Raw genomic sequence first — 25,982 nt, forward strand, 5'->3', positions numbered from 1 at the left:
TAAAGTTGATGAAGGTAAAGATGATGAAAGTAAAGATGATCAAGATAAAGATGGAGATTTGACTAATTATTAGTTAGTCTAATACTTCAATTACAATTAAATTTTATCAATCTTTGTCCAATGGACACCACAATTAATTTTTCAATGTTAACTGAGCCAGTCAAAATTACCAACTAACTCCGAATCCTCTTCAACAAAGGAAAATGACAAAAACCAGGAAAAAGTAAAGGATAGTTTTTTTACAACAAAAGGGTTTCTTAACTCTTAGCCCTTCTTAGGTTATTTCATTGAAAACAAACGAGAAAAATGAAAGAGAAAAAGAAAGTAGAAAGAAAGAGGAGAATAAATTTTGACGTTTCTCTTTCTCATTTTTCAACCTTAAGCTTCTAACTGTTACATATAATATAATAAAAGCATGAGGGTAGATGTATCAAAAAGAATTTAACGAACGATGATTACAAGAACTTGATATTATTTTTAATTCAAAAATTTTAGGTATGGCAGCCTCATATTCATTTATGTTAAAGAACGTATTGCTAGCAATATAATATCAAGTCGATTATATTTTCATTCGTGCATTCATGGCATCAATACACGCATCATCATTCACTTCAATGTAACCAGCTGACAGAAAACACTTGATCGAAACTATTTCCAAGTTCATGATAACATTAAAAACAAAATAATAATCCAACGTCAACATTTATCTTATTGTTAGACATGTGATGGATTCAGTTCAAAAGTCCACTTCCCAACCTTCAACTGTTGCAATTTTCTCTTGATCTATCAATGATTGTATTTCCTTTTCCAATTTCACTCTTATTGAAACATCAGCCTGTGAATGAAAATAAAATAGTAGACAAAAATATCAATTATTACAGGTTAGTAGCATGAAATCGAGTGAAGATGAATAAATTCGAGAATTCTGTTTCAATTCAATGTTTCAACTTCGATTTGGAAATCAATAATGATCTGATCTCAACAGAGTAATTTTAATAAGATTTAGGTTAAATCGCTAAAAACCGGTTTACCAACTCACTTGATTCAGGTCAAAATAGCGAGTATCAGCAGGTCCAGATAATATTGGAACAATCGGCGGTTTTAATTGACGATTAACCAAACCTTCCCAGTCAAATCCATGAAACCATTTATGCTTCTAAAAATAAATGGATAAAAATGTGAAAAGCGAAACATTGATTCTAATGAATACAAAATTATTCAGAAAACTCTCTCTCTCTTTACCCTGACAACTCGACATTTCATTAATATTCATGAACTCTAATGAGCTGATAATCGTTTAACATGATAAAGATTAAGCGAAAAGAGAAAAATGTTCAATCAGATAACTGTTAACATATCGTCTACGACTATTATTATCCAACTAATTAAATGAATAACATTAATAGGAAGAGAAAAAGAAAAAAACATTTCAATCTCTTAATGATGAGTTGAACAAGTCAGCCGAGTTACTCAAGTTTCAAATTTGATAACCAGCTTGCCTTAACATCGTTGATTCCATTCTTTTGAACACCAAGTCGTTCACATGGATTATCACGGCACAACCGACGAATCAAGTGAATTGCGTTAATCGAAAAACATTTACTGTCAAAAACAATGTCATCGAATCCTCGTAAAACGATGTTATAAGTTTTCAGGGGATCAGTTGATTGGAAAGGTGGCCTGAAAAAGAAGAAAATTGAACCGTGAGAAAACTTTTCCAACGAAAAGAGAAGAATCGAAAGGTAATCAAAGCAATTCTCTTTTCGTTGATTAAACTCAATCATTTCGACGACCATAATTTCATCCTTTATCTTGCAAATTGAATATCTGATATTATCTGTTGATAAATCTGTGCAAGCTTTCATGATAATGGAGATACAAAAAAGAATATTTCGCCTAATTTTTTCTTCTCTCCTTTCCTTGTTCTTTTTTTATCCTGCCAATAACATATTTGCAACATTAACATTTATCATGACATTTTATCTTTTAGCTGAGCAGAAGATGAGAACAAAAGAAAGGAGAGAGAAAAAGAATCAGAAAAAAAGGTTATTCGATATTCTTGTTGTTATCGGAACTTGGGTGTTGCTGGGAGTTTTTGTTATCTCAAAGGTTATATTTATCTGTGGTAATGATGATAACCATGAAACTGCTTACACTCCAGTTAACAGTTCATACAAAAGAATGCCAAGCGCCCAAAAATCAACTGCTTTATCATGACCTCGATTCAATATAATCTCAGGAGCAGCATATTCAGGTGTCCCACAAAAGGTCCAAGTTTTTGTTGCCGGAGTTATAATCTAATGAAACATCGAGAAACAGAACAAAGTAATCGGTTCAGTAAAGTAATGGACCAACTTCCAAGTGTTCACCAAATCTTTCCTTTTCTTATTCACTTTTTTATCCTTTTTGTTTCAAATAATTTCTTTTTTCATGAAACATTTTCTTCTTCATTTCGTTTCAACTTTCAATTCACATGAGACCATCTCGTATCACTGTTTGCCTAATGATTTGTTAAAGTACAAGTAATGTTTTCATTTCATTTCTGTTAAGAACATTCGAGTTTGGAATTGCCAAAATTATCAATTTTAAAAGAAAAAATTTTCTATTTGGGAAAAAATTATTTCCATGAAAATTTTTTTAGTTTTTTAACTTGCCTTTGAAAAGCCAAAATCTGTTATTTTTAAGTAACCAGTTGCATCGAGTAAACAATTTTCTGGTTTCAAATCTCGATAGATAATCTTATTGGAATGAAGAAACTCAATGGCTTCGATAACACAGCCAAGGTAGAAACGAGCTTCTGACTCATCGAAGCGTCCTCTGGATCGAAATGAAAGAAAAAGAATTTGTAAATTCGAATGAAAAATAATTATGAATTTACATCATTAAATTGAGTAGAAAATTTGACTTGACAAATTGAGTTGCAATTAACTCTCTATTTATAATTACAACTTGAACAACTGGACTTGGAGTTCATTAATGACCAAGTTAATTGCTTTTGTTATTTGAAAAGTTCATTTCAATTAACAAATAAAAATTTCCATTATTCCAATGATTATTAACACTTTATTTTGATAATTCAATTTACTTTCAGTTAATTAAATACTTTTCAAGCCCAAAAAATCAAGTCAACTCAGAGTGAAAAGTAATGAATAAAAAAACGATTTAGATTCAGCACATTTACAAACTCCAACTGTTACATGGAAAAGTGAAAATGAATTTGAATATCGATAAATTGTCTGAGCAAAGTTATTCAGTTGCTTCATCATATTTCAACGAGAAAATGATTTCGACTCATTTTGCATTTACAGTTCAATCCAAAGTGAAACAGTCGAGCATTGAAAACATTAAAGAAACTTATCGATTTAGAAATTTCTTTTTCGATATTCGTCTGATTGATTACCTCTTCTTGAGAAGCGTCCATAATTCACCTCCAAGAGCTGCTTCCAGAAGAAAGTATAAGCAATGTTGATCCTTGAAGGTTCGGTACAATTTAACCACAAATTGATGTTGAGATGCAATTTTTTGAACCTAGAGTGGGTTGACAGGGGAAAAAGATGAAACGAAAAGGCAATTTTATAATTGATTACGATTGAACTACTTTTGTCAGTTGTTGCGATAATCTTATTGATGCTCATTTCGCTGCCTCTAATGGTTACAATTTGGTCTAATGATTGTCAACCAAATCATTTGTCAACATTTAAATATTATTTATCAATGTTGAATGTAAAACCATTAGATAATTTGATTGTAGTTGTTATTCAACATCAATAAGCTGGGAGTAAATAATGATCATCTGTAACAATTGAATAAAATGTTATTCATTTTTAGTCTCTTCAACTCTTCAACTCTTTAAATCATTTTTCTTTCTATTTTTTTGCTTCTCTCTTCATTCATCAATTGTTGAAACTTGAACAATCTATTAACTTTGAATAAACAATTGGGCAATCTAAAGCCACTAATTTGGTTTCATGTTCCATTGAATGATGAATTAAAATTCTCAAGATTGATCCATGCTAATGATGGCAATCAAAGGTAATAATGGAGAGAAGAGGAAAAAATAATTCTTTATTCTGTTGCAAGTAAATGCATTTTTAACAGGCAACTTGAATGAACAACGGTTGAACGAAGCTTACACTTGTTCAATAAAGATTATCACAGTTGCATGGAGCTGAGCAACATTCACTGGATCAAGTATCTTATCACACTTGTGATTATTCAGTTGATTGCAAAGTGATTCCCTTGTGTGATGAGTTTTTGTTTAAGATGAAAAGATCAACTTGAGAGTGGAGTGAAAACAGAGGAAACAAAATGACATTTACCAGGTGAGTTCATGGAAGAGAGAGAGAAAAGTATACTAGACTAGACGACAGGTAAATACTTTGTCCACCAAATGGTCTGAGTGATTCTTGAAAGTTGCCCAGTTCTTAAGAAAAGTCAGTTTTCTCTCTTTTATCCCAACCTACGTTAGTCTGTTTGATCATCCGTTTATCTCGATGATTAACAACATGTAATCAACTAACATTCATCCACAAGAGTGACCATCATGTAATGTTTCACATGTTAAGAGTCAACATTGATTCGTCACAACACAACAGGGAATGAAATAATTGTTAACATTCTTCAATGTCACAGTATTCTGAGCAAAATCTATCGAACCAACTACAATAAATTATCAATCGAAAACAGTGTGAACATAAATTCGTTTCAGTTTGAAATTCAATGGAAATCTATTCATAAGTGAAATAAGTGAAAATCGTTTCAACCTGGAAATCCTTTTTTCTTTCTTCAAAATCATATTCGTTTGGAATATCGATCGAAATGTTTCGTTCGACCTTTTAACTGAATTCAATTAATAAACAATTAAGCTTAAAATATAAGAAGATTAATCTGTTGAGACGAAACATGACTTGAAACAAAAAACTGTCAGATTATCGCGATAAAGTTAATTACGGATATTCAGAACAATTGAGTTGCACTTAATTATACAGTTTGAGGAGCAAATTTAAATCAATAATGCTAATCAAGTTCAAGTGTTAGTTTAGGAAATAAGAAGTTTTACTTTTCTTTTAATTCCTTTTCTCACAATGAAATGATGGAATGCCTTTCATGGTGAAAACAAAGTTCTTTTGATGAACTTTTGCTTGGCTGCATAAGGTTTGCTCCATTAAACTTGTGAACTGTGTCATTATCCTTTGACATTCAACCTTGAATAGCTTTACATTTATCAAATGAAACAATTGAAATGTTAATCTGAGTTTATGACAATTTAAAGCCGACATTAATTCAAATATCAAGTTTCATGAAGAGAAATGTAAAGGTGAATTAACTTTGAGAAAATGACATTAAACTTGATTCTTCATTTGCCAATGAATACATGATTCTCGAATTACTTTTAAATTCTAGCTGAAACAATTCGACAAACTATTGTTCATTATGGACCAAATTGATGACTATTTTGACATGGAAATATTGAAATAACTGAATCATTTTGTTGAAAAGAGAAGAATGGAAAACATTTATTCCTTAAAATTGGGTGAAATTGAATGCTAATATATTCATAAGCAAACAAAAGACTGGATGACGTTATATCCGTATTAATGTAATGACGAAAACAGTTCTATTTTTAGTAACATTTAATTAGCTTTTAATGGGAATCGAAGGTATTTGTCAACATTCCTTCAATGTTAACGAACAATAGATTTTATTAGTTATTAATAGTTTATCATAATCGAGCCTCTTTGTTTACTCTCATCTTGTTTTATTGTTTTACATGGTGAACAAGTTTAATAAAGATAATCAAGTCATCGTGCAAACTCATCGAATCGACTCATCATCGAGATTAACTTTGAAGTCAAGAGTTGTCCATAAAATGATTTCTTTGGAAATTCATTTTTTAATATTAATCTAAACAAATCGTTTTGACTAATTTTAATTGGACCTTTTTCCTTCTGTCAATATTTGGTTGATATTTACTGGCACATGTTATGCTGCTTGATCAGCCAGAAGTGTATGGTTAGAACTGTCACCGATCGAAATGAGTGAATTGTGTCAATTGTGAAATGAGGAAATCTTGTTTGTCGACTTTACGTTTGGGTTTATGTGGTTTGAGTGCTACAGATTTCATTTGATGTGATTGAGAACGACATTCATTCAAATTTGTCTTCTTTCAATGAAACTATTATTATAATGTAATATAATGCGGCCATTGAGTTCAAATTACAGAGAAAATGTAATTCGATGACAAAATGAATACTCACAACTTTTTCATTGATAAGATGTTCTTGTTGCTGCGTTGTATTGATGAAGACTTTTGCACACGATTTAAGGGCAAAAACCTTCTCAGGGTCACTTGATAAATAGACCAAGTCCACCTTACCAAAGCCACCCACTCCAAGCGTGGCTATCACTTGAAAGTCCTCCAACTTTAAGCTATTAAAGAAGTCATGTTCAGCTGGTTCAGTCAATGATAATTCAGTTGATGATGATGGTGTTTCACTGAGAACAGCTTCATTTATGTTGTATCGTTTGTCTCTGACGAGGAAAAGGAAATTTGAAAAGTACTTTCAGTTCGCTTTCAAGTCAATTCCTCTCTTTAGTGCTTAAGTAAATTCGCACCAAAGTCGACTTCTCACCTGAGTTCGTTTAAATCACCAACAAGTGAATAAAAACTGTTGCTATCGAGAACTAAACATTCGCATTCCTCTGAAATTACATTGGCTGTTCGCAAGTTTCCTCCTGAAAAGACAAGTGCCAAAAACAAATAGAACTTTAATTTAATCAAATTCGACTTATTTGTCCTTTTATTGATCAACCAACTGCTTTTAATGATATTTACTTCAATAAAAAACGAAAAAGTAAAAATAGAATAAAATGTTTCAATTGAGCTTGATACAATTAAATGATTAAAGTCAACCAATTAACAGACTTAAATCTAATTAACTTGAATCGATTGAGCAGTAAATTGAGGATAAAAAGACGAAAAGGGATTGAAAAAGTTCTTCTCATGGAAATCATCTTTTCCTAGAAACAGTTGTGCAACAACATATCAACTGGAATAGCATTATATCATCATTAGTAAACTTGAAGAATCATGATGATCATCATCAAGAAACTGATGAGATGAATTGACAATTGATTCGCTGATAAAGGATCATGATTTGAGTGAAAGGTGCACTTGAATGATCAACTAATAAGTGTTTGACTTTTAGAAAAATGAGAAGTTGAGCGAAATTCCAAATCTAAAAGAAGATGAGATGGACAATTAACATGAACCGGTCAAAAAATCATGTGGCTACCTAATAGTTTATCACTTGTTTAAAGTGGACAATTGAATGATTCCTTTCAGGGCAGAATGAAAGTAAAGTCTGAATCTATTATTCTGTTGCAAGTATCACAACAAGTTGATATAACTTTTGAATGGATCAACCTTACAGCTCATTCCAACTTCACTCATCTTCATCATCTTCGAAGCTTCTTGACAGGTACACAATGTTGTTTGAATGATAACCTTAATCTATTTTTTCTTGCTTCCCTGATTCTACATCATTCAAACTTCTATTAGAAGATGCTATTAGAACGTTTTCTCTCATTTTCTTCTTCTTCTTCTTTTTCATCATCATCATAATGTATTCTTCTTGTTACTTTTTACTCTCTATATTCACTCATCAACATCATCGTCAATGAGGATAATATCTCGTTGAATAACTTCTCGACAAAAAAGTTAGTTTTTTCTCGAGTTGAACACGATTCGAAACATTATCATTATTATTATTCCAATGAACAGTAAAAGTGAAAGAAGGACAAACACCAGGAAAGTAATAGAAGCTAATGACTTGCTTGGTCAACTGATTATTCAAGTGACCATTCACTATACTGACTAAGCTACAGTAAGAAACATTTACTGATCAGAATGATAATGAAACTTATTACAATTATTAATACAAATAATTGGAGATCGTAATTGGGAAAATGGATGCGGAAAAATCAAAAAAAATTCTTCGATTCTTCTTTCGATTTTGAACGAAACTTTAAGCGAAATCAATTTTTGTGTAAACTTTCAAAACTTAGAACGATTACAAAATTGAATTGAATTAAAATTCAATTTTTTTCGAGCAATCTGTTGAGTTATGAAAATACAAAAGATGAGTTCGAATGAAATCTTTCCTTTTTAATGATTCTTTTAGCTTTTTTGCATACGATTTTCATTCGAAGCTGCAATCGATTGGATGCTGGCGAAGAGAAAAGAATGTTTGCATAAAAAATTCGCATCCTTCGAATGTAATCATGTTCTGTCTTCACCCTGTCAGTTGTATGTAACTATCAATCAATCATTATAACCTCAATGATGTGAATGAGTTAATCAACAATTAACATTAACTTTGATGGAAACAAAGTAATCAACTTGAGAATAACATTGTCATGGCAAGAATTTCCATCGGGTTTTACCCATCATCAGGCTACTCAATATTTCTACAAGAATCAAGAGAAATGAGCACAAAAGGAGAATCAAGTCTAAGGAAAATGTCACCAAAGAACAATGTTTTTCTTCTCTTTCTTCATGTTCATCATTTCCATCCTCTCATCATTCAGATTAACCAACTTTTGTCCAATAAAAGAGAACAGAGAAAAAAACATTTTCTTCTAAACCTTTGACGATAAAAGTATATCCAGACTAACGAATGTTTTCCCTGTTATAATCTATAAAAAGAAAAGTAGATTCATGGTAAAGGTTTACCATCATTAAACTAAGCTCATCATTTCCGTTCCATGATGCTGATCATCAGCAATGACAACAACCAGATGAACTTTGATTTAGTCTCGAGATTCATTTGTTTCACAAGTTTCAAGAGAAAGAAAAAGTTGAACAGAAAAAAGAAAATTTTGTTTCGTTGCGATTTCCATTGAAAATGAACTTTTTTATCGACCCTAATCTTACCTGATAAAAGTGCTTGTTCACCAAAATAATCTCCCTTCTTGAGAGTTCGCAAAATTTTCTCTTCTTTCACCTTTGAATCTTTAATTGGAATCTCCTGAGTAACTCGAACCGAGCCATTTGCAACAATGTAAAATGAATCTCCATGGTAACCTTGGCGACAGATATAATTTCCTTCTGGAAACTCTCGCTGTATTTATATTGTGTTTCAAAAAATGATAACAATATCATGAAGAGGAGAGAAGAAAGAAAATATTATCTCATTTCGGTTTCAATGAATGTTAATAAGATCAAGTTTTTGGGCAAACAGAATGTAATAAATGTAAAGATATTTATGTATCTTGGTTTGTGCACAATAATGAAGATTAAATGGGAAAAAAGAGGAAAAATTAACAAAAGGCAATTCAGGAAATGTGATCAAGAATGCTAAGAGATTTCATGGATTACTGAGTTAGTCTTTTTGGTGACATTCAAAAAGATGAATAGTTAGCTATTTTTTTGTAGCTCAAAAAATGGCTCAAAAATGTTACCAATTCGATAACATCCACAATCCGTGCAATCAACTCCTCGTCAAGGCTTTGTAATAGAGGAACGCTTGGAATGGAAAAATGGAAAGAAAATCAAATTAGTAACTTTTCACCTCTGACAAAGTTCAATAAATGGAACTATTGAAAAATGATTGATCATGTTTCGATTTTGACCATAATATCGCTAAGATCTTTTATTTGATTCTTTCGACAAATTTCTTGGTCAATCTTGATTGGATCCATGAAAGCGTAAAACTTAGATTCGTTTTCAAAACTTTATTCAAATTGCTGATTAGGCATTCCAATTACTCTAACAAGTTGTCCAAAAGCCATTAGAATGTCGTAATAGCTATTGATAAAAGATTAGTGGAATCGATTGAATCGATGAATAATCGTCAATATATCGAGTATTTGATAAGTCAATCGTTGAGAGCTATTTAATTTTCGATCTGATTGAGTTAAAGATTCGTGAACTCGAGAAAGACCAACCGGCCTTTATAGCTTTCTGATTTCTTCAGTTTCAAAAGTTGGTTCGAGTCAACAGTTGCTCGGAATATCGAAAGATCGATTTTCTCGCCCCTGTCAAATTTTAATTTTTTTCGATTCGAAAATTGAGCTTGAAAATCGCCTTATCATCTCTAGAAATGGCAGTAACTTAAACAGATAAGCTATCAAATAATTATCAATATGAATACAGTCTTCAAAACAAGATTCAACGATTCTCCTAACTTTTTATTCGTTTGTCATTTCGCTTACATAAGTATTATGGAAATCGATTTTAAATTGCTCAAAAAATCAATCGAATTAATAATTATTGAATAATTTCATCTTAGCCACTAAACAATATCGGAAAATTTCATCAAATACAAACTTCAAAATTGATTCTAGAAAACTATCGATTTGATTTCTGCTATATTTAGATTGATGAGGACGTTGAACAAAAGTTAGACAAAAAATGTCCAACTCGACATTTAATCATTTATGCTCTAAAAATGTCCATAATTGATGAATTGCACACTATAAATATCATTTCAAGAATGATCCGCCTTCGGCCATGACTTGCATAACAACTAACATAAAACTTTTCAACCAACTTAACAACTCCCAGTGAGGCTATTAACAGCTAAGGGAAGATTATTGTTTACATTATTTAATGTGTTACAATCATTAAGCATGATAATTGAACAAATGAAATAATAATCTAAACACTTTGTTTAACTCCAATCTTACTCTACACTAATTGCAAACAAAAATTCAATTTAAAAATGAAACAGTGAAAAGAACAGTAAACAAGTTAAAAGGAGAAATGGTTATTTCAATGAGAAACAAATTAATTGATCAACTGAATTATTCAAACATAAATTAATTATCTTTCTTTCGTAGCCACTATTCGATATTTAACTCGATAATAATGTAAAATAAAATTAATGAACAAAGTTTAACAGTTATTTTTAAGCAACAATATTAATTAACTGGCAAATTAATGATCTTTTTGAGGGAACAAAATTTTCGACTGAAATCTTTTAACAGCAAAAATTGTTTCCAAGTTAACAAATATTACCATGTATTAGATGGCGAAACATGAACAAGTGAAAAAATGGATGAAGCAAGTATGATAAAATAATGATAAGAGAAGAGAAAAGAAGAAAAATGAAGATAAAAATTCAAATATAATGATAAGTATTTAAATTGTTTTATCATTAAAAAAGCATTAGCGTTCTATTATTCTGGTTCAGTTCAATTTATCCATTTTCAACAGGATAAACAATATTCACAAGATGAAGAAAGAAAACGGGAAATCCTATTTTCTATTGTTTATCTTGTTTTATTTTTTGTATCATATTGAAAGGTTTTTATCATTCAACCTGGAATTGACTTATTTTTATAAAAAGTAAACTCTTGAAAAATGGGAAAAAAAGTTTTCGAACCTAATTATGAATCTGAAAAGTTCTACTTTTTATTCCATTCTAGTGATCATTTTCCAGTCAAAACTTGGTCACTCATGATAATCATTTCATCTTTAGTCAAAGGATTGACTGGGAGTGAAAATATCAAAATATCATTTTTCTCTTTTACTTTTTCTTCTTTCCTAATGCAACTCATGAATCTTTAAACTTTTTAACCTTTTATGTTATCTTCTTGGTATTAACTATGAAAGATGAAAAGATCTTTCGTTTGAACGATAAATGCCTGGAGACTGAAAAGAAAACATTTTATTAACCTTTTCTTTTCATTAAAATATCGAGATAATCTATTCTGAAATTGTTCATCTATAAGATAAAATTATCTCTTGTTTGTTTCTTGAAAAGCTTTTGTTTTTTTGCTTACTTTTATTATTCAATCTTGCAAAATTCTGCATTCACTTCTGTGTATTTCGTTGGGTTTGAGATTTTTTTTACAACTTTTCTTTTCTTTTTTATTAGTTGTTCATTTTGATTTTTCAATGAGTTTCAATTGATCTTGAGTTTCTATATCATGACATTTTTGCTGAGCCTTTTCTTTTTTAGCACTCTTATTGCTAAATGTAAAGGTTTTATGTTCAACTTTATTTGATTTTTACTTTTGTTGAACAAATCTTTTTTTAGTCACTTCCATATAAACCACAAATTGGATATAAAAGGAAAAGATGATGATGATAATAGCTGAACAAGTTATCTGATTGTGTTATATAACATGTAATGAGAAGAGTTTCAAGAGTTTGGAGAAAGGAGGAGATGAAAAGAAGATGAAAAGGTTTGAAATTGACTGGATGAATGGAGAAGAAAAAAAAGATTTTATTCTTGAGGATCTTTTGAAAACAGAATTTATATTGTCTCATTGATTTAATAATCAAGTTTTAACTTTCATCGATTAACTTTACTGAGTGAAATCAGTGGCTCAATTTGAGCAAGTGTTTCATGTTGAAACATTAAACTCCCTGTTGACTGGTGACATCTAGTTGTCAATAATCAAAGTAAAGAACTTTTTTCTTCGTTCAACATTTATGAATGGAATGAGTTGAGTTGTTACCTTTTGAGGAAAGCACGATATCTTTCTCGTTTATTGTGACTCGTGTTGATCATGATTGCTTGAAATACCTTCCGATCCAAAACCCAAACGCCTGACTTTGTCAGAGCTGTTGACGGAAGAGACAGAATTAATCTTTTTGAATCAGCAATAATCTAGAATCGAGAATTAAATCTCATTCTCTGACTAAGGCAATAACATTAGAATGAAAGGTTTACCTTGTACTGAAGCAGTTCTTGTGCAGTTATATAGTATAGCCAGTTCGCCAATCACCTTTCCTGGTCCTATGGTTTTCACTGGTCGGCCATTCGCAATAACCTGGAAACTGCCCGATGCAGTGACGAAAAGATGAGTTCCATAGGCTCCTTGTTCGCAGAGGAAGTCATTTTTCTCAAAAGTCTTGTCATACATGGCATCAACAATAAGCCTTAATTGAAAGCCATCCAATGAATTTTGCAAAAAGGTGTTATTCAGCAGTGCATCTTTGATTAATTGCCGTGCTCTAGAAAAGAAGATTGAATACTTAAGTGGGATAGAATATTTTTTCGAAAGTTGCGGAAAGTTTCAGATTAGTCGTGTATCTACAGTTCTGAATGAGTTTATCTTTCTACGGCTCGTGTCTTTGGTGGCATATTGCTTCCAAAATTCGCTTAGAAGGTAAATTATTAATTAAAACAGAAGAAAGAAATAATTATGTAGGATACAACGTAAACTATGTTGGAAACTGTGGTCAGTTTCGTAGTTTTGTAGAGCCAAAATAATGCTACCCTCAACGAGGACTCATTTGTCCTCTTTTAGAAACCATATCCTCATTGGAGTCCGTAGTAATTTGAACCTGAATTATAGATTTGCTAATAAAATGCACAAATTATAAAAAAAATTGGATTCAGCTTCCAGTTCATGGCTGCATAAAGTCAATATATTAGCTATGTCAATAAAGTTCCCAGCTTTTTTCGTAGATGTCCTGAGGTCCATCGTTTTTAGTTTCCTTTGAGCGTTTTTTCTAATAGAGCTAATTATAACAGTGCAGAGAAGATTCAATTTCATCCAACTTTGAAGGAGATAGGTATTTCACCTTATAACTTTTCTGAAAAAGCCGGGAACTTATTTTCGAACCTAATATCAAATTTACCAAACTGTACCAAGGGTTAGGAAATAATGGTACCATTTTCATCTCGCCATAGCGCCAGACTGTCTAGTCTTACTGGCGTCTATTTGGTATCAAATTAAAGATAAAAATGGTTTGGGGTGCTGTTTCGGCTGCTGGAAAATCGATCCTCATTTTTGTTGACTATAAAGCAAAGATCAATGCCGACTATTATGTCAACAATATTCTAATACCATTTATCAACAAGGCTTTGGGTCGATTATACGCTAAAACGATTAAGTCTTTCAACAAGACTAAGCGCCGTCACATACGGCCAAAAGTACTCTTCGTTTTCTTGAAACGCAAAAGATCAAGTTCCTTAGACCGGAAAAATGGTTGGCTAACTCTCTTATTGTGCACCGATGGACTATGCAATTCGGCCCTACATGAAACGGATTGTTGACCAGATTAACCCTCAGTCTCTAAGTGCTTTAAAAAATGCACTTAGCCTGGAGTAAAGTGCCTCAATCATTGATTGACAATGCTTTGAAATCCGGCCTAGACGTTGTCGTGAAATTTGGTATTGTAAAGGACATAATATTGAACATTTGAAATAAATATGATGATTAGTTCAAAAGATATGTCAGTTTGAAATCGGTACCATCTTTTTCCTAACCCTTGGTATTTTGCCAAACTGAGCGGGTTCTAAGAAAAAAGAACTCGCCATGAAGACTTGATTCAACTTCATAACCACATCCCCAAAAAATAGAAAACCTCGCCTCAGATCTCACAGAAATATGTTAATAGAGAATACGGAAAAATGCATAACCCTTATTCAACAACATTGAGTGAGTGGGGAAACCCTTTTTGTTAGGCAGGCTGATGATTCATTGTTGGGCCAGAACTTTATGAATTTCGTATAAAGAGTAAAGATTAAAAAATACGATGAAAATCTAACCTAACCTAAACCACTGCCCGAGAAGTTATGAGAGTTAAATTTAATATCTTTGTTTTTCCAATAATCTAATCTGTTAATGGATAAAAAACTGGGCTGGTAACCAGTGCAGTGTATAAGAAATAACCATTAAGGTGCCCTGCACTGAGTGGTGTAATGACAAATATCTAAGGGCATCCGAATAAAATTTATACTTCTATCATAGAACAGCTATATCTTATGAGTATTTAATTCACTCGAAATCTTTGGACTGCAAATTAAAGATAAACTAGAAAAACAGAACCAAAAATCAATTTTGATTCAATTAATTTTTTACATGTAAGGTAAGTAGTATAGAAGCAGCCCACTTTGGCCCACTACTCTGGCACAGCAATTAAAGAAGAAAGAAAAAAGAAAGAGAAAAAAGAAAGAGAGAAAGAAAAAGAAGGAGAAGGAGAAAGAGAAAGAGAAGAAAGAGGAGAAAGAGAGGAAGAAGAAAAGAAAGAGAATAAAAAAGAAAGAGAAGAGGAAAGACAATGAAAAAAAGAGAAGAGGAAAGACAATGAAGTGGGCTAGAGATAGCCGCAATAATGAGTGTGCTAGAGATAGCCAATATTTCAAATATGCAAAGGTTAATGGGCTCAAACTCGTAAATTAAAAGAAAGAAAAATTTACTCTGGAGTTTGGTCCCATTAACCTTTCAAAAAACTTTTTTGCTAACTTACGACCGGATGTTTATTCCAATTTGTCAACAGTTCCTTTGTTTTTTTTGCTAATAGCTCTCAACAATTCCGATTATATTTTATTGTTTGATACTAATTAGTGAAAGCTATTAGCAAAAAAAAGAAAGGAACTGTTGACAGTTGGACTAAACTTGCAAAATAAAGATTTTTATATGAAACTCATTTTACTGCTGTAAATTTTGATGGACAACCAGAAAATGCACTCATTTTGAGACATAAAATTTCTGTTTTCTGTAAAACAGATCTTGTTCAATTTTTAGTTAAACCTCCCGCATTCTGAGGCCGTAAAAGTAAGAAAGCTGAAACTTATTATTTGTCGATAAAAATTGTTAGTACACGTCATGGATTCAATACTTTTTTCAATTTATCAACAGTTCTCTTAATTTTGGCCATTAACTTAAAACTTTGAATAGCAATATTTCGAGAATAGCATTACTTACAATCATCATTCTTTGAGAAAACATTAGATTTTATTATAATATTTTAATATATTGAAATATTCAATTATTCAAGATTCTACAAAAAGATTTTAGCATTGCATTACTTATGTTGTCAGATTTGAGATTGGCTTTATCTAGATAAAATTTTTCCTATTTGCTCAAAGAGCATAAAGTTGAAATCAAATTCAAAAGTGTTCGCCGATCGTCTATTCTAATATAGCCGTCGCATTGGTAGGCCAAAAATTTTGTGGCTCTCTTAACGGCCTTGTCCAGGTTAGTTGTTTTAGTTCTGGAATAAAGAAAAATTAAGGTTAGTTTAGGTTAGATTAGGTTAGATTAAAAAAACTCAAAAATTGTCTTTTGAGTAAAAAGAAAAATCTGATTCCTCAACTATTTGAAATTTCGAGGTCAATTTCTTCAATGAACATTCATCCAAGAAACTTTTTGATTGAATAAATCAAATCAGTTTAATGCCTTCTTGGCAGAAGAGTTTACAAATTTCAAATCCAATGAAATTTTTAGCCATTAGGTATGAACAGTAATGTTTTGGACTAATTTTTCAAAATTAAATTGCGACAGTTAGACTAGACGTACAGGCACTATTCAACCACCAAAATAAAGCTAAACTTGCCAAAAATGTGTTGTGAAAAAATTAATGAATTTCGGGCAGAATTTTTCAAGTTATGGCCTTAAATGAACAATGCGTCAAAATCTGATTTTACCTTTCGTTCAAAAACCATATATTTTTAATTAAAAGAAGACCTTTCAAAAAAGGACTTATATTTCGAACATTTAAAGAGATTATTCTCAAATTAAAGATCAGAACTTCAACAAAAGAAGAAAAGTGACCTTCTGTTCTTTCATTTGGAATACTTTGGCCGTAGACAAATCTACACAATATATAAAGTCAAAACATGAAATTTTTGCGTAAAGATTGTGGTCAAACTAAAAGGATTCTAAAGATTTTTATATAACATATAAACCCATTAATCTAATCTAGCCTACCCTAAACTAACTTAACCTAACTTTTAGGTTCGAAAATTTTAGGAATCAGATTTTCATATTCAATAAGAAAACAATTAAACTTACATTTTACCTGGAGGCTCGCTTTCGCAGAGCCTCAAAACGCAAACATCTTCCTCGCAACTTTCGTTTGCAATAATTGGAAATCGCTGGTTTTGGTGTTGATCGTGGTCGTGGTGGAGGTGGAAGTGGTGGAGGTGGAAGTGGTGGAGGAACATTCTCGGAGTTAGATTCCGATACACCTGACGACTCGTAAGAGCGCACAGATGAATATGATGATGATGATGATCTCGATCGAAACAAAAACTTTGAATAGCGAAACACAAAAGAAGGCGATAGAGGTGGAAGAGGAGACGAAGGTGGAAGAGGTGGGCCAAAGTGGGCTGCTTCTATACTACTAAGGTATTTTAACGAGTATCAAAACAAAATGAGTCAAGTAAAAAAATCATCGGAACCAGTTCATGTCATTGCTTTCACATTGATCTTGGCACATCGATAGACAATAATTGACGCTTTTCGAGCTTCTGCTAATCTGCTAATCAAAAGACGGCTAACTGTATTGTTGATTAGTAAAACGAATTCAATGAAGGCCTGATCATTGAAATCGGTTCGAGTGGCCTCGGGTACCTTCCTTTCCAGCGAAAAATAGTTTGCGATCACTCACTATCGTGAGTCCACTCGTTATTATAATTTCAATGTCAACTATCAAATGAAATTTTTTGGTAGAAAAGAAAAGGCTTTGTCGAAAAGTGAAAATATTAATTCCTGTATTCCATCATTTTAAAAACCTCTTTTTTCATCATTCATCTAGCTACCAACATTGTAAGTAAGTTCGTTTCAACTGTTTTCAAATAACAAAACATTCATACAAGTGTTGTGTATCTTTGAAATTTTGGGCAAAATTTTTTTCGATATTCTGCAAACGTACACTTAAGTAACTTTTCTAAATTCCAGGTATTATCCATTTTTTCGTTATCTGCCTTGCACCAAAAGTGAAGAGATCAAGTGTACGGCCGTGTACCCCAGGCTCGCCATGATCTCAGCCAGAGTTTTCACTATGGTAAGTAGGACGTAATGTTGTCTTAGCCATTAATAGGTAGTTGCTTTGAATAAAAATTTTGTCGGTGTGGTTATGATGAGTTTATGGAATGGAAATTCATAAAAAAGTCGATTGCAAAAAGTTTTTGACCTGTTTAGTTACTTTTGAAATGAGAAATAATGAATCAATGAGAATTTCAAAACGAATACAAAATAAGTTGAGAAAATGCATGAAACTGAATTTACTTGACAGATTGTCATTCACTTTCAGTTTAAAACAAATTGTTTTTCTCAGCTCATTACTATTCATTTGGCAAAAATTTGATAAAACTTGTCGTTTTGTTCAATCATGAGCATGAACTTGCCTCTAAAACATTATAAATTCAACTGAACCACTTCCGTATAAACATGATGAAGCCATATAAACCTCAAGATTAATAGATAAAACTATTTTTACTCTCTAATATGCACATAAAAGTGGTAAAAAAGTGACTTCCCAGGTGAGTAGCAATCAAAGGTAACATGAAAAGAGCGACAACAACCTACACAACTGCATTATTTTATCAATTGAAATGTTTACCTGTGATTATCAATGCAATTATTAATCAAGATAAATTAGGTTTCTGTTCCTAACCTGGTCATGATAAAAAAGTATCATTTTTACTCCAAGAAATGATTTAATCAACATTATTCATTAATTCATCTTTACCTTTCCAGGTTAATTGATAATATCCATAATGAAATGTCAGGTAAAAAAACTCGAAACCAATTATCATTCGAAATGAGAAAAGTCACTTTTCAGAAGAAAACAAATTCAATGGAAATTCAATGTTTTATTCAAGAATTTATTTCTCAATATCAGTCAATGTCGATGAATGGACGAATAATTGTAGTCATTAGAAGAAGAAAAGTCATGGAAATATTAATCGAATGGGAATTTGATAATTTTCGATATCCAGAGTCTCGGCTGAATCATAAAGGGCATCATGACTGAGTTGAACCATTGGACAATGATAGACAATGAATAAGTTTCCATTGTTCAGTCAATGTTCAAACCTTAGCAAAGCTGCAACTAAGATGAACGGTTCAATTGGTTTCCTATTCAGTTCCATCTAATTATACTGATTGATTTGAAGCAACACAAATGACATGGAAAGGTTTCACCGATAACATGACAATGAAATGTTGAAAGTAAAAATGAAATTTCAATTCAACATGACGAATCAACTTTTGGCAACTTTTTCCTCTCAACCCTGTTCACCCAATTTCCGTTAATTAGTTCAACTGATGAACAGCAAAAAAACAGTGAATTCAAGAAACGGAAATGATGAAGAAATTCATTGAAATTGCAATTGAAAATTGAATCACAAAGAGCAATGAATAATTGAAATGTAAAAAAAAGTTACAATGTTTTACAATTTGATAACTCGAGCGATTAACTCACCAGAAACACTGGACATTGAAACAAGAAAGTATTAAACTCAAAAATGCACAAAAAGAAAAATATGAAAATCGAAAACTTACTTTGAATCTTTGGCATAAACTGGGATTGGAATGGTATCTGAAGATGTGACACTATCACCCGAGACTCCGCACTTCTTAGGTGGCGGTGAACGGGCTTCCCTCGCCTCTTCTACGGGTGACTCTGACATCGTCAGTCAATGGTACTTTGTGTTGATTGAAACTGGTTAAAGGTAACTCAAACTGTCATCTTGTTCATCTCATCGATTCAACCGAAACCAACTCAACTTCACAACTGGAGGCAGCACTTGTTGCTAGCATTGAATGAAAAAAAGTCAAATTCATTTACTGTTCATGTTTTTTCATGTTGTACACATTTTTTTTGCTCAATCTTTCCAGTTTCCTCAACCTGTGTGAATATGTGTCAACTTACCTTTAAGGTATCTGAATGAGAAAAGGTAAAGTGAATAAAAAAAGAGAAGCAAATTTTTCCATCATTTTCATGGATCAGGCAAATAGGGTTAAGTGATGTAGTCAATGTAAAGATGATATAATCTATGCTACTTTGTTAACCCTTTTGGCTTTTCATTTCAATCTTTTTTTTCTCTCTCATCGAATCAAACAGATTGATTATTTGAGTCAACATTGAACTGTTGAACATTCCGAAAATTCCTCGTTTACTTTGATTTTCTTTATTCATATTCTTATTGCCAGGCAGCACATTATAATGAAACCTCAAAAAATATGCATTGATATCCTTAAGGCTTTCAGTTGAACCGTTTTTTCGTTGAAATGTTGTCATTCAATTATTATTTCATCGATAATTGAATTTCATTTTCAACTTTCCATTTCAATTATTTTCTCATCATTTACTTGAAGATAATTGTAATATTCAATAAACAAATTGAACCATTTTTCGAGGTTAACCAAAAATTTCATTCCTTTATCTGAATCATTCTTCATTGTACTTCATTTTTCAATCAAAGTTAATGTTAAAAGTATTCCATTATTGATTTTGAGTTCGTATTGATTGTTGAACATTAAAAATGTTTGTCTTTCCATTGACTTTGCCAGGAAAACATTTAACAGTCAAAAACAAACCAAATCTTTTTACCACCTAAAACTACATTAAATTACAGCAATGTTACAGATTCAGTGATAAAAGACGAAATTCGCACAATTTCAGCTTTAAGATTATTGTCTGAAAATGAGCTTTTCCAATGAGAATCACTGAAATACTTTATTCGTTTTAAGTCAATGTGAACTTGAATGCAACTTAGGACCATGAATGTCGAATGAAAAATTCGTTTGATCAAGCTATATGAGGTGCGAATATTTTCGCATTTTCATCTTAAAACGAATGATTTCTTGGTAAAGAAAACTAGAAAAATTAACCAAAAAAGTCGAAGCACGTGATTTAATCTGTATAGCTTTGACTTTTAATAAATTAGCGAGAATCGGAACACCGACAGTGAAAGGTAACAGTCTTTAACTATTGATTATTTAACTTTTCTGGAAAATATTTAAAGAGAAGAAAATTGTCTTAAATTTGAATTGATTTCCTGCAAAATACATCATTAATTCAAGAGGTCACGTCTATTATTGAATAGAAGCTGTTTGATTGTATCGATAAAATTAATTGCTAATCTTGATATACATTTGTATTAACTGTCAACTTGTGCATAATTGAATGATAAATCATCATTCATTGACTGGAAGAAGCTCATCATGAACATGTTCATAGTAATCATTTAACATCTGAAAACAATTAATCAAAGTAAAGGTATAAAACACCTTTTAGTCGTTTATTAAAACAATCAGTAAGAAGCAATTGTAAGTACAATTGAAAATATTGAAAATGTAAAAATGTAACTTTATTAGTCTTTTGCCTTCTGTCTCTGGTTGTATTCATGTTTCACAGATGGCGATATGTTAGTTGCATTTTCATTGTTTGCTGTTTTTTGTTGTCATTCAATCTGAAGAGGACAATAAATAATCTCTTTCCTGGGTTAAACAATTATTTGATTTTATTGTGATTAATCAGTCATGTTACTTAATTTGTTTTATAATTTGTCAACATTAGCTGTTTTCTTGCCTTGTAAAGAGTTTATTAACAAGTCATTGGTGCTGTGTTTAACTAAACAGCTGTATGTTTAAAGGTATTTCTTAAGGCAAAAAAGCCTTTACCGATTGGGTTTGTTTGTTGTTTAGCTTTCCTTATTAGCTTGATTGTTTATTGGATTATGCAATGACAATTTAAACAAATCGTAACTTTTGCTTTCATTAAGATAGAATGTAAAGTTTCTCTATTCAAAGGTAATTTCCTGGTATCAGCTTGAATGAACTCGACTGGCTTTAATCATGAATAAAAAACACGTTCCAATGCGTACCTATTGTGATAAACTGTGACAAATGGAAATCAAAATGTTTTCTTTGTTACCAACTAATTTGATTAATACATTTAATGACAAAATACGATGGTTAATCGTCATTTTTATTTAAATTAAAGAGTTGACTTCTTCTCTATTGGCTTGGTGCCTAGTTGAGAATGAAAAAAGTAATTTACTTTAATGCGAACTCATTTATAGTCAACCCTTCCAAAAAAGTCGTTGACATCCACAACTAGATTCAAGATTGCGTTCAGTGTGTAATGAGAAAAAAATGCGATCAGATTTATATATAAAATCTTATTGCGTTTATTTTTGTCAAAATTGAGATATTGTCTCGATCATAATCTTTTTTTTTGTTTAACAAATATTTTTTGCTTCAAGGTATTTAATTTTAGAGATTTTTTTGGTGGGTTTTCAATAAGAATTGGCCAGACCCAGACTTTCAAAGCCTACAGCATTCTCAGATATTTCAGTTGATCTTTTTTTTCAATTTTTCCAGCTTTTTGAATGTTTGAATGTATATTTATGTTATCCATTTCTACGAAACTGGTGTTGCTTGATGTTCTTCCTGATTGCAATCATCATTGTCGGAATGTGTCAATGATTAAACAATCAATCATATTACAAATTATGATATACATTTGAATGGTGAGTGTGTAGTAAGACGCTCCTAATCATTACGAAAGAAGGAGAGAAACTATGGTGAAAAGAGAGGTAGAAAGAGAGATTTGAGGTGGTAAAGGGTGGCAAGTAGAGATCGAGTGATGGAGATAGTATGGAGCAAGGTGGGGGAGAAGAGGAAGGTATTTATGAAAAGGTGAGAGTGAAAAGACTATGAAAAATTGAGAACATCATAGATATGATAGAAAAATGGGATTCAAGTAAAATTGACTGTGGGAGAGAAGAGAGAAATGGAAATAGAAGATAGAAAGAGAAGAGAGGAAAGAGGTAGTAATTAGGGTAGTAGAAGGGGTTTGTTGCCAATTACATAGTATAAAGGAAAATAAATGAAAAGTTTGAAGAGGAAGAAGAAATCATCAAATGATGTGTTGTTTTTTGTGTGTTTGTTTTAAATGTTAAGCAGAATGGGCTTCAAACTTGGATGAAGAGTTAATGATAATCGGTTCATTGGTGATCTTGGATTCATGCACGAATTATAAACAAAGGCACTGGGAAGACTTTTCTTCTTCATTGCAGGCATCCACGAGTTTTTTCCAAGTGAATCCGGTGTATCAGGAGTTGGAGGTAAAGTTATATCTCTACTAATATCAGCTGTACTTGCTTTTTTATTATTAATTGGCTTTATTGCCCTCGCTGAAGATGTTGATGATGATGATAATGAACAACTACCACTAACATTACCACTATTACCTTCTTTCTCTTCAACTGCATCAGCTAATTTAGATTTAATTGAGAGAGAAAAGTCTGTGCTGTAGGCTTGATGTCGTAAAACTAATCTTTTCATGGCATTGGCGCTCTCTGCAAATGCAGCCAAATCCTTGGCACTGTTATTTCGCCTGATCACCTTAGGTGTCTTTAAGAGGGTCAAAGGTCCTCCATGGCGTACCCATGGATGGTTTAAAACCATCTCAGCGGTGTATCTTTGGTTTACATCTTTCACCAGAAGATGTCTTATTAGGTCTTTGGCTTCATCCGAGACGCATCCCCAATCTCGATAAGGAAAATCGTAAGCTCCGTCTTGGATGCAAGTAAATAGTTGGTCTTGGCAGGCTTGACAAAATTCACCTCTCTGCCAGCCACAGTCACTACCACAGAAGCCGTAAAAAGGCGGATAACCGGATAATAAGATGTACATAATGACACCCAAACTCCAGAGGTCACATCGCTTGTCATAAGGAGTAGCCTCACCGATGAATGCCTCCACGACTTCAGGAGCCATGAATTCGGCAGATCCAACCTACACATAAAATGAAAACAGACAGAAAGAGGTATTGAGTAAATGTATGCCATAAAAAGTTATTCGTAAAATATAAAAAGAAATAATTATAAATTGTAAATCGTAAAATCATGCGATTACGTAAGCACTAAATTTCAATATTTAAATGTTCCAATAGCAGTAAGAATCGTAAAAGGCGCAATAATTTTTGTCCTTAAGAAACGTTTAAGGAAAACAAGAGAGTTACGATAAAGGTAAGCTTTTCAACAATGTTGCCTTAGGCTGAATTCAATCCTTTAAAAGGATTAGTAAACAAAGAGTAAGTCGTTAAAAATAATGTTTTAACTAAGAAAGGCCTCTGTTTCCCTTTGAAGGCGATGTTAAACTTAAAGTATTAGGCTTCTAGAGTAACAAAGAATTGCTGTATTTGTTTAACTGTATTCTAAAAAAGTGCAATATGCGTCGTAAGTTTCATCATGGAAAAAATGAATACTTACGGGTGTCAAAAGTTCAGGAGTGCTGACAGGCGAAGATTCGTTGATGACCAGACCTGAGCCCAAGTCAAAATCACATATTTTAAGTGGGCAAATTTGATCTTGACTATGACAAAGAATATTCTCTGGTTTGAGATCTCGATGGGATATACCCTTCTGATGAAGGAACTTGAGAGCATTGGCAATATCACGTATAATAAAACTTGCTTCGTTTTCAGTAAAATGGTTACGTTTTTGAATATGAGCTAAAAGTGGCCCACCATTCAATTTTTCAAAAACCAAATAAAATCTGTAACAAAAATAAAGAAATGAGCGTTTAGTTTAAATTAAATTTCAAACAAATGCAACACTCAAAAAAGGTGATACGAATCGAGGTCAAAATGTATTCTTTTGTTCAGTAATAAAATGATGAAAGACAGATTTGGATAGCAGTTAAAGCCTGCAGGGCAGCTGAGTGGACTTCTTTGTCTTGTCATAGTTCGCCTTAATTAACATATAAAACTTGATTAAGTTTAAAATGGATTTTGAGTAACCAGATTACATTAGCATTATTTAATTATGTCTTTTCCATAATAATCTAGCACCAATGTAACCTTCTTGAGCTTCTTCACAAAAAAATTAATGAAGAATGAGGAGGAGCAAGAAGTGGAAAAAAATAGACACTGAAGTAGAAAGGGAACAAAGACAGAGGTAAAAGGAGAGACTGTGTGAAGGGAAAAGTTGGCAGAGACCAGAAGACCTGGGTAATTGAGCTAGGAAAACAACTTTACTGGGTCACTTAAACGGGCTCGTAATATAGATCAAATTATGGGAATCCTAGTAATTATTATGTTGCCTTGCATCACCAACGGAAAGTTATTAACGTTCCCTTTAAAACAGGTCTACTTACTTGTCATCTTCTTCAAAGAAATCAAACAATTGCAAAATATTTTTATGTCCAGAGCAATGGTAATAAATATCAACTTCACGGAAGACTCTTGACCTTGGATGAGCTTGCTTGTCAATTATTTTAGCAGCAAATATTTTACCAGTACTCCGATGTTTACACGATTGAACTTGGGCATAGGCACCTTCACCAAGAAACTCTCCGGTCAACTCGTAAACATCATCGAAACAAGATGACTTGGATGAGCTGGTAGACTCACTAGAACGTTTCCTTTTCTGTTTCTTTCGTCTGTTGCGTCCTTTACCAGAATCTGGTATGGGGATACCCTTCTTTTCTTCATTCGTTGAGTTGATCATGATCATTGGGAAAGGAGATGATGATTCAAATAAAGTGTGTTGCATTTGAGGAGTAGAAGACCAAAAAAGAATGGAGTTTGAAAATTAAAAAACAAAAAGAACGGTCCAAGCAATCGTTTAATCTTGTAATTTTTTCATCAATTCATTAAATTGATACGAGGTAGAACAGTTGACAAAATGACGATTCGAGGAAGAAGACAGTTTGAAAGGCAAAATCAAAAGAAAAATAATAGTTACAACAATAAGAATGATCAAATGATCAAAAACCAACTTTACAATCTACACTTACATTCACTCTACATTTACATTCGCTCAACTAAACTGTTAACTGTTTGTAACAAAGAAAAATTATAACATCGAATGTTGTAAAACGTAAACAACTTTCAGTGCCATCTATTACACAAAGAGAAAACCAGAAAAACCAACTTTTATCATTTAAATCAACCAATGAGAAAAGAAGTATGTAACTCCATCTAACGGTTAACCAGATTTCCTTGCCTACTTTTTTGCGTCATTTTTTTCAATAGCAAAGGTGCCCTTGAAACATAAAGGGAAGAAAAACAAGAGTAGAGAGAAAAGAAAGACTTTTCTTTCTTTTATTCATCCTTTTAAATTCTCTCTTTCTTTCTCATGAGATAAAGTCTCCTGATTTTCGGGAACAGGGGGAAGCCTCTCTCCATTTACTTGAGTAATCTTCTCTTTCTTTTCGTTTGTAAACAAACTTTGTGTTTCTATCTACACTCGTGATTATTGAGTGAGCAAGACTTT

At 32.1% G+C, this 25,982-nt stretch overlaps 2 protein-coding genes across 2 annotated transcripts; both read right to left on the reverse strand.

Annotated features, from left to right (window-relative positions):
• Positions 1-397: 397 nt before the first annotated feature.
• LOC107361460 (cGMP-dependent protein kinase, isozyme 1-like) lies at positions 398-19,486 on the reverse strand. The gene is made up of 13 exons (XM_015928294.3): positions 19,255-19,486; positions 12,684-12,967; positions 12,469-12,574; positions 9,463-9,526; positions 8,936-9,122; positions 6,633-6,735; positions 6,258-6,531; positions 3,401-3,528; positions 2,655-2,817; positions 2,155-2,297; positions 1,500-1,680; positions 1,040-1,156; positions 398-835 (listed from the first exon to the last, which is right to left on the reverse strand). The coding sequence occupies exons 1-13, from the start codon at positions 19,380-19,382 to the stop codon at positions 737-739; spliced, it is 1,977 nt and encodes a 658-aa protein (XP_015783780.2). The 5' UTR covers positions 19,383-19,486; the 3' UTR covers positions 398-736.
• Positions 19,487-21,863: 2,377 nt separating this feature from the next.
• Positions 21,864-25,523, reverse strand: Lk6 (MAPK interacting serine/threonine Lk6 kinase). Its single transcript, XM_015928067.3, has 3 exons — positions 24,862-25,523; positions 23,976-24,261; positions 21,864-23,499 (listed from the first exon to the last, which is right to left on the reverse strand). The coding sequence occupies exons 1-3, from the start codon at positions 25,257-25,259 to the stop codon at positions 22,651-22,653; spliced, it is 1,533 nt and encodes a 510-aa protein (XP_015783553.1). The 5' UTR covers positions 25,260-25,523; the 3' UTR covers positions 21,864-22,650.
• Positions 25,524-25,982: the final 459 nt, after the last annotated feature.

The sequence above is a fragment of the Tetranychus urticae genome, chromosome 1 (genome assembly GCF_039701765.1).
Source record: "Tetranychus urticae isolate SD_2017Ah chromosome 1, NJAU_TeUrti_SD_1.0, whole genome shotgun sequence".
NCBI classification, from domain to species: domain Eukaryota; kingdom Metazoa; phylum Arthropoda; class Arachnida; order Trombidiformes; family Tetranychidae; genus Tetranychus; species Tetranychus urticae.

What these genes read in the sequence shown, in the direction of transcription:
- LOC107361460 (XM_015928294.3), bottom strand. Translation starts at nt 19,382, where the DNA reads ATGTCAGAGTCACCCGTAGAAGAGGCGAGGGAAGCCCGTTCACCGCCA. An exon ending in TTGTGGATGTTATCGAATTG is followed by an intron (nt 9,123 to 9,462) that starts GTAACATTTTTG and finishes ATATAAATACAG; the next exon opens with CGAGAGTTTCCAGAAGGAAA. An exon ending in ATGGAATCAACGATGTTAAG is followed by an intron (nt 1,157 to 1,499) that starts GCAAGCTGGTTA and finishes ATTTATTTTTAG; the next exon opens with AAGCATAAATGGTTTCATGG.
- Lk6 (XM_015928067.3), bottom strand. Translation starts at nt 25,259, where the DNA reads ATGCAACACACTTTATTTGAATCATCATCTCCTTTCCCAATGATCATG. An exon ending in TTCTTTGAAGAAGATGACAA is followed by an intron (nt 24,262 to 24,861) that starts GTAAGTAGACCT and finishes TTTTTGTTACAG; the next exon opens with ATTTTATTTGGTTTTTGAAA. An exon ending in CTCCTGAACTTTTGACACCC is followed by an intron (nt 23,500 to 23,975) that starts GTAAGTATTCAT and finishes TTTTATGTGTAG; the next exon opens with GTTGGATCTGCCGAATTCAT.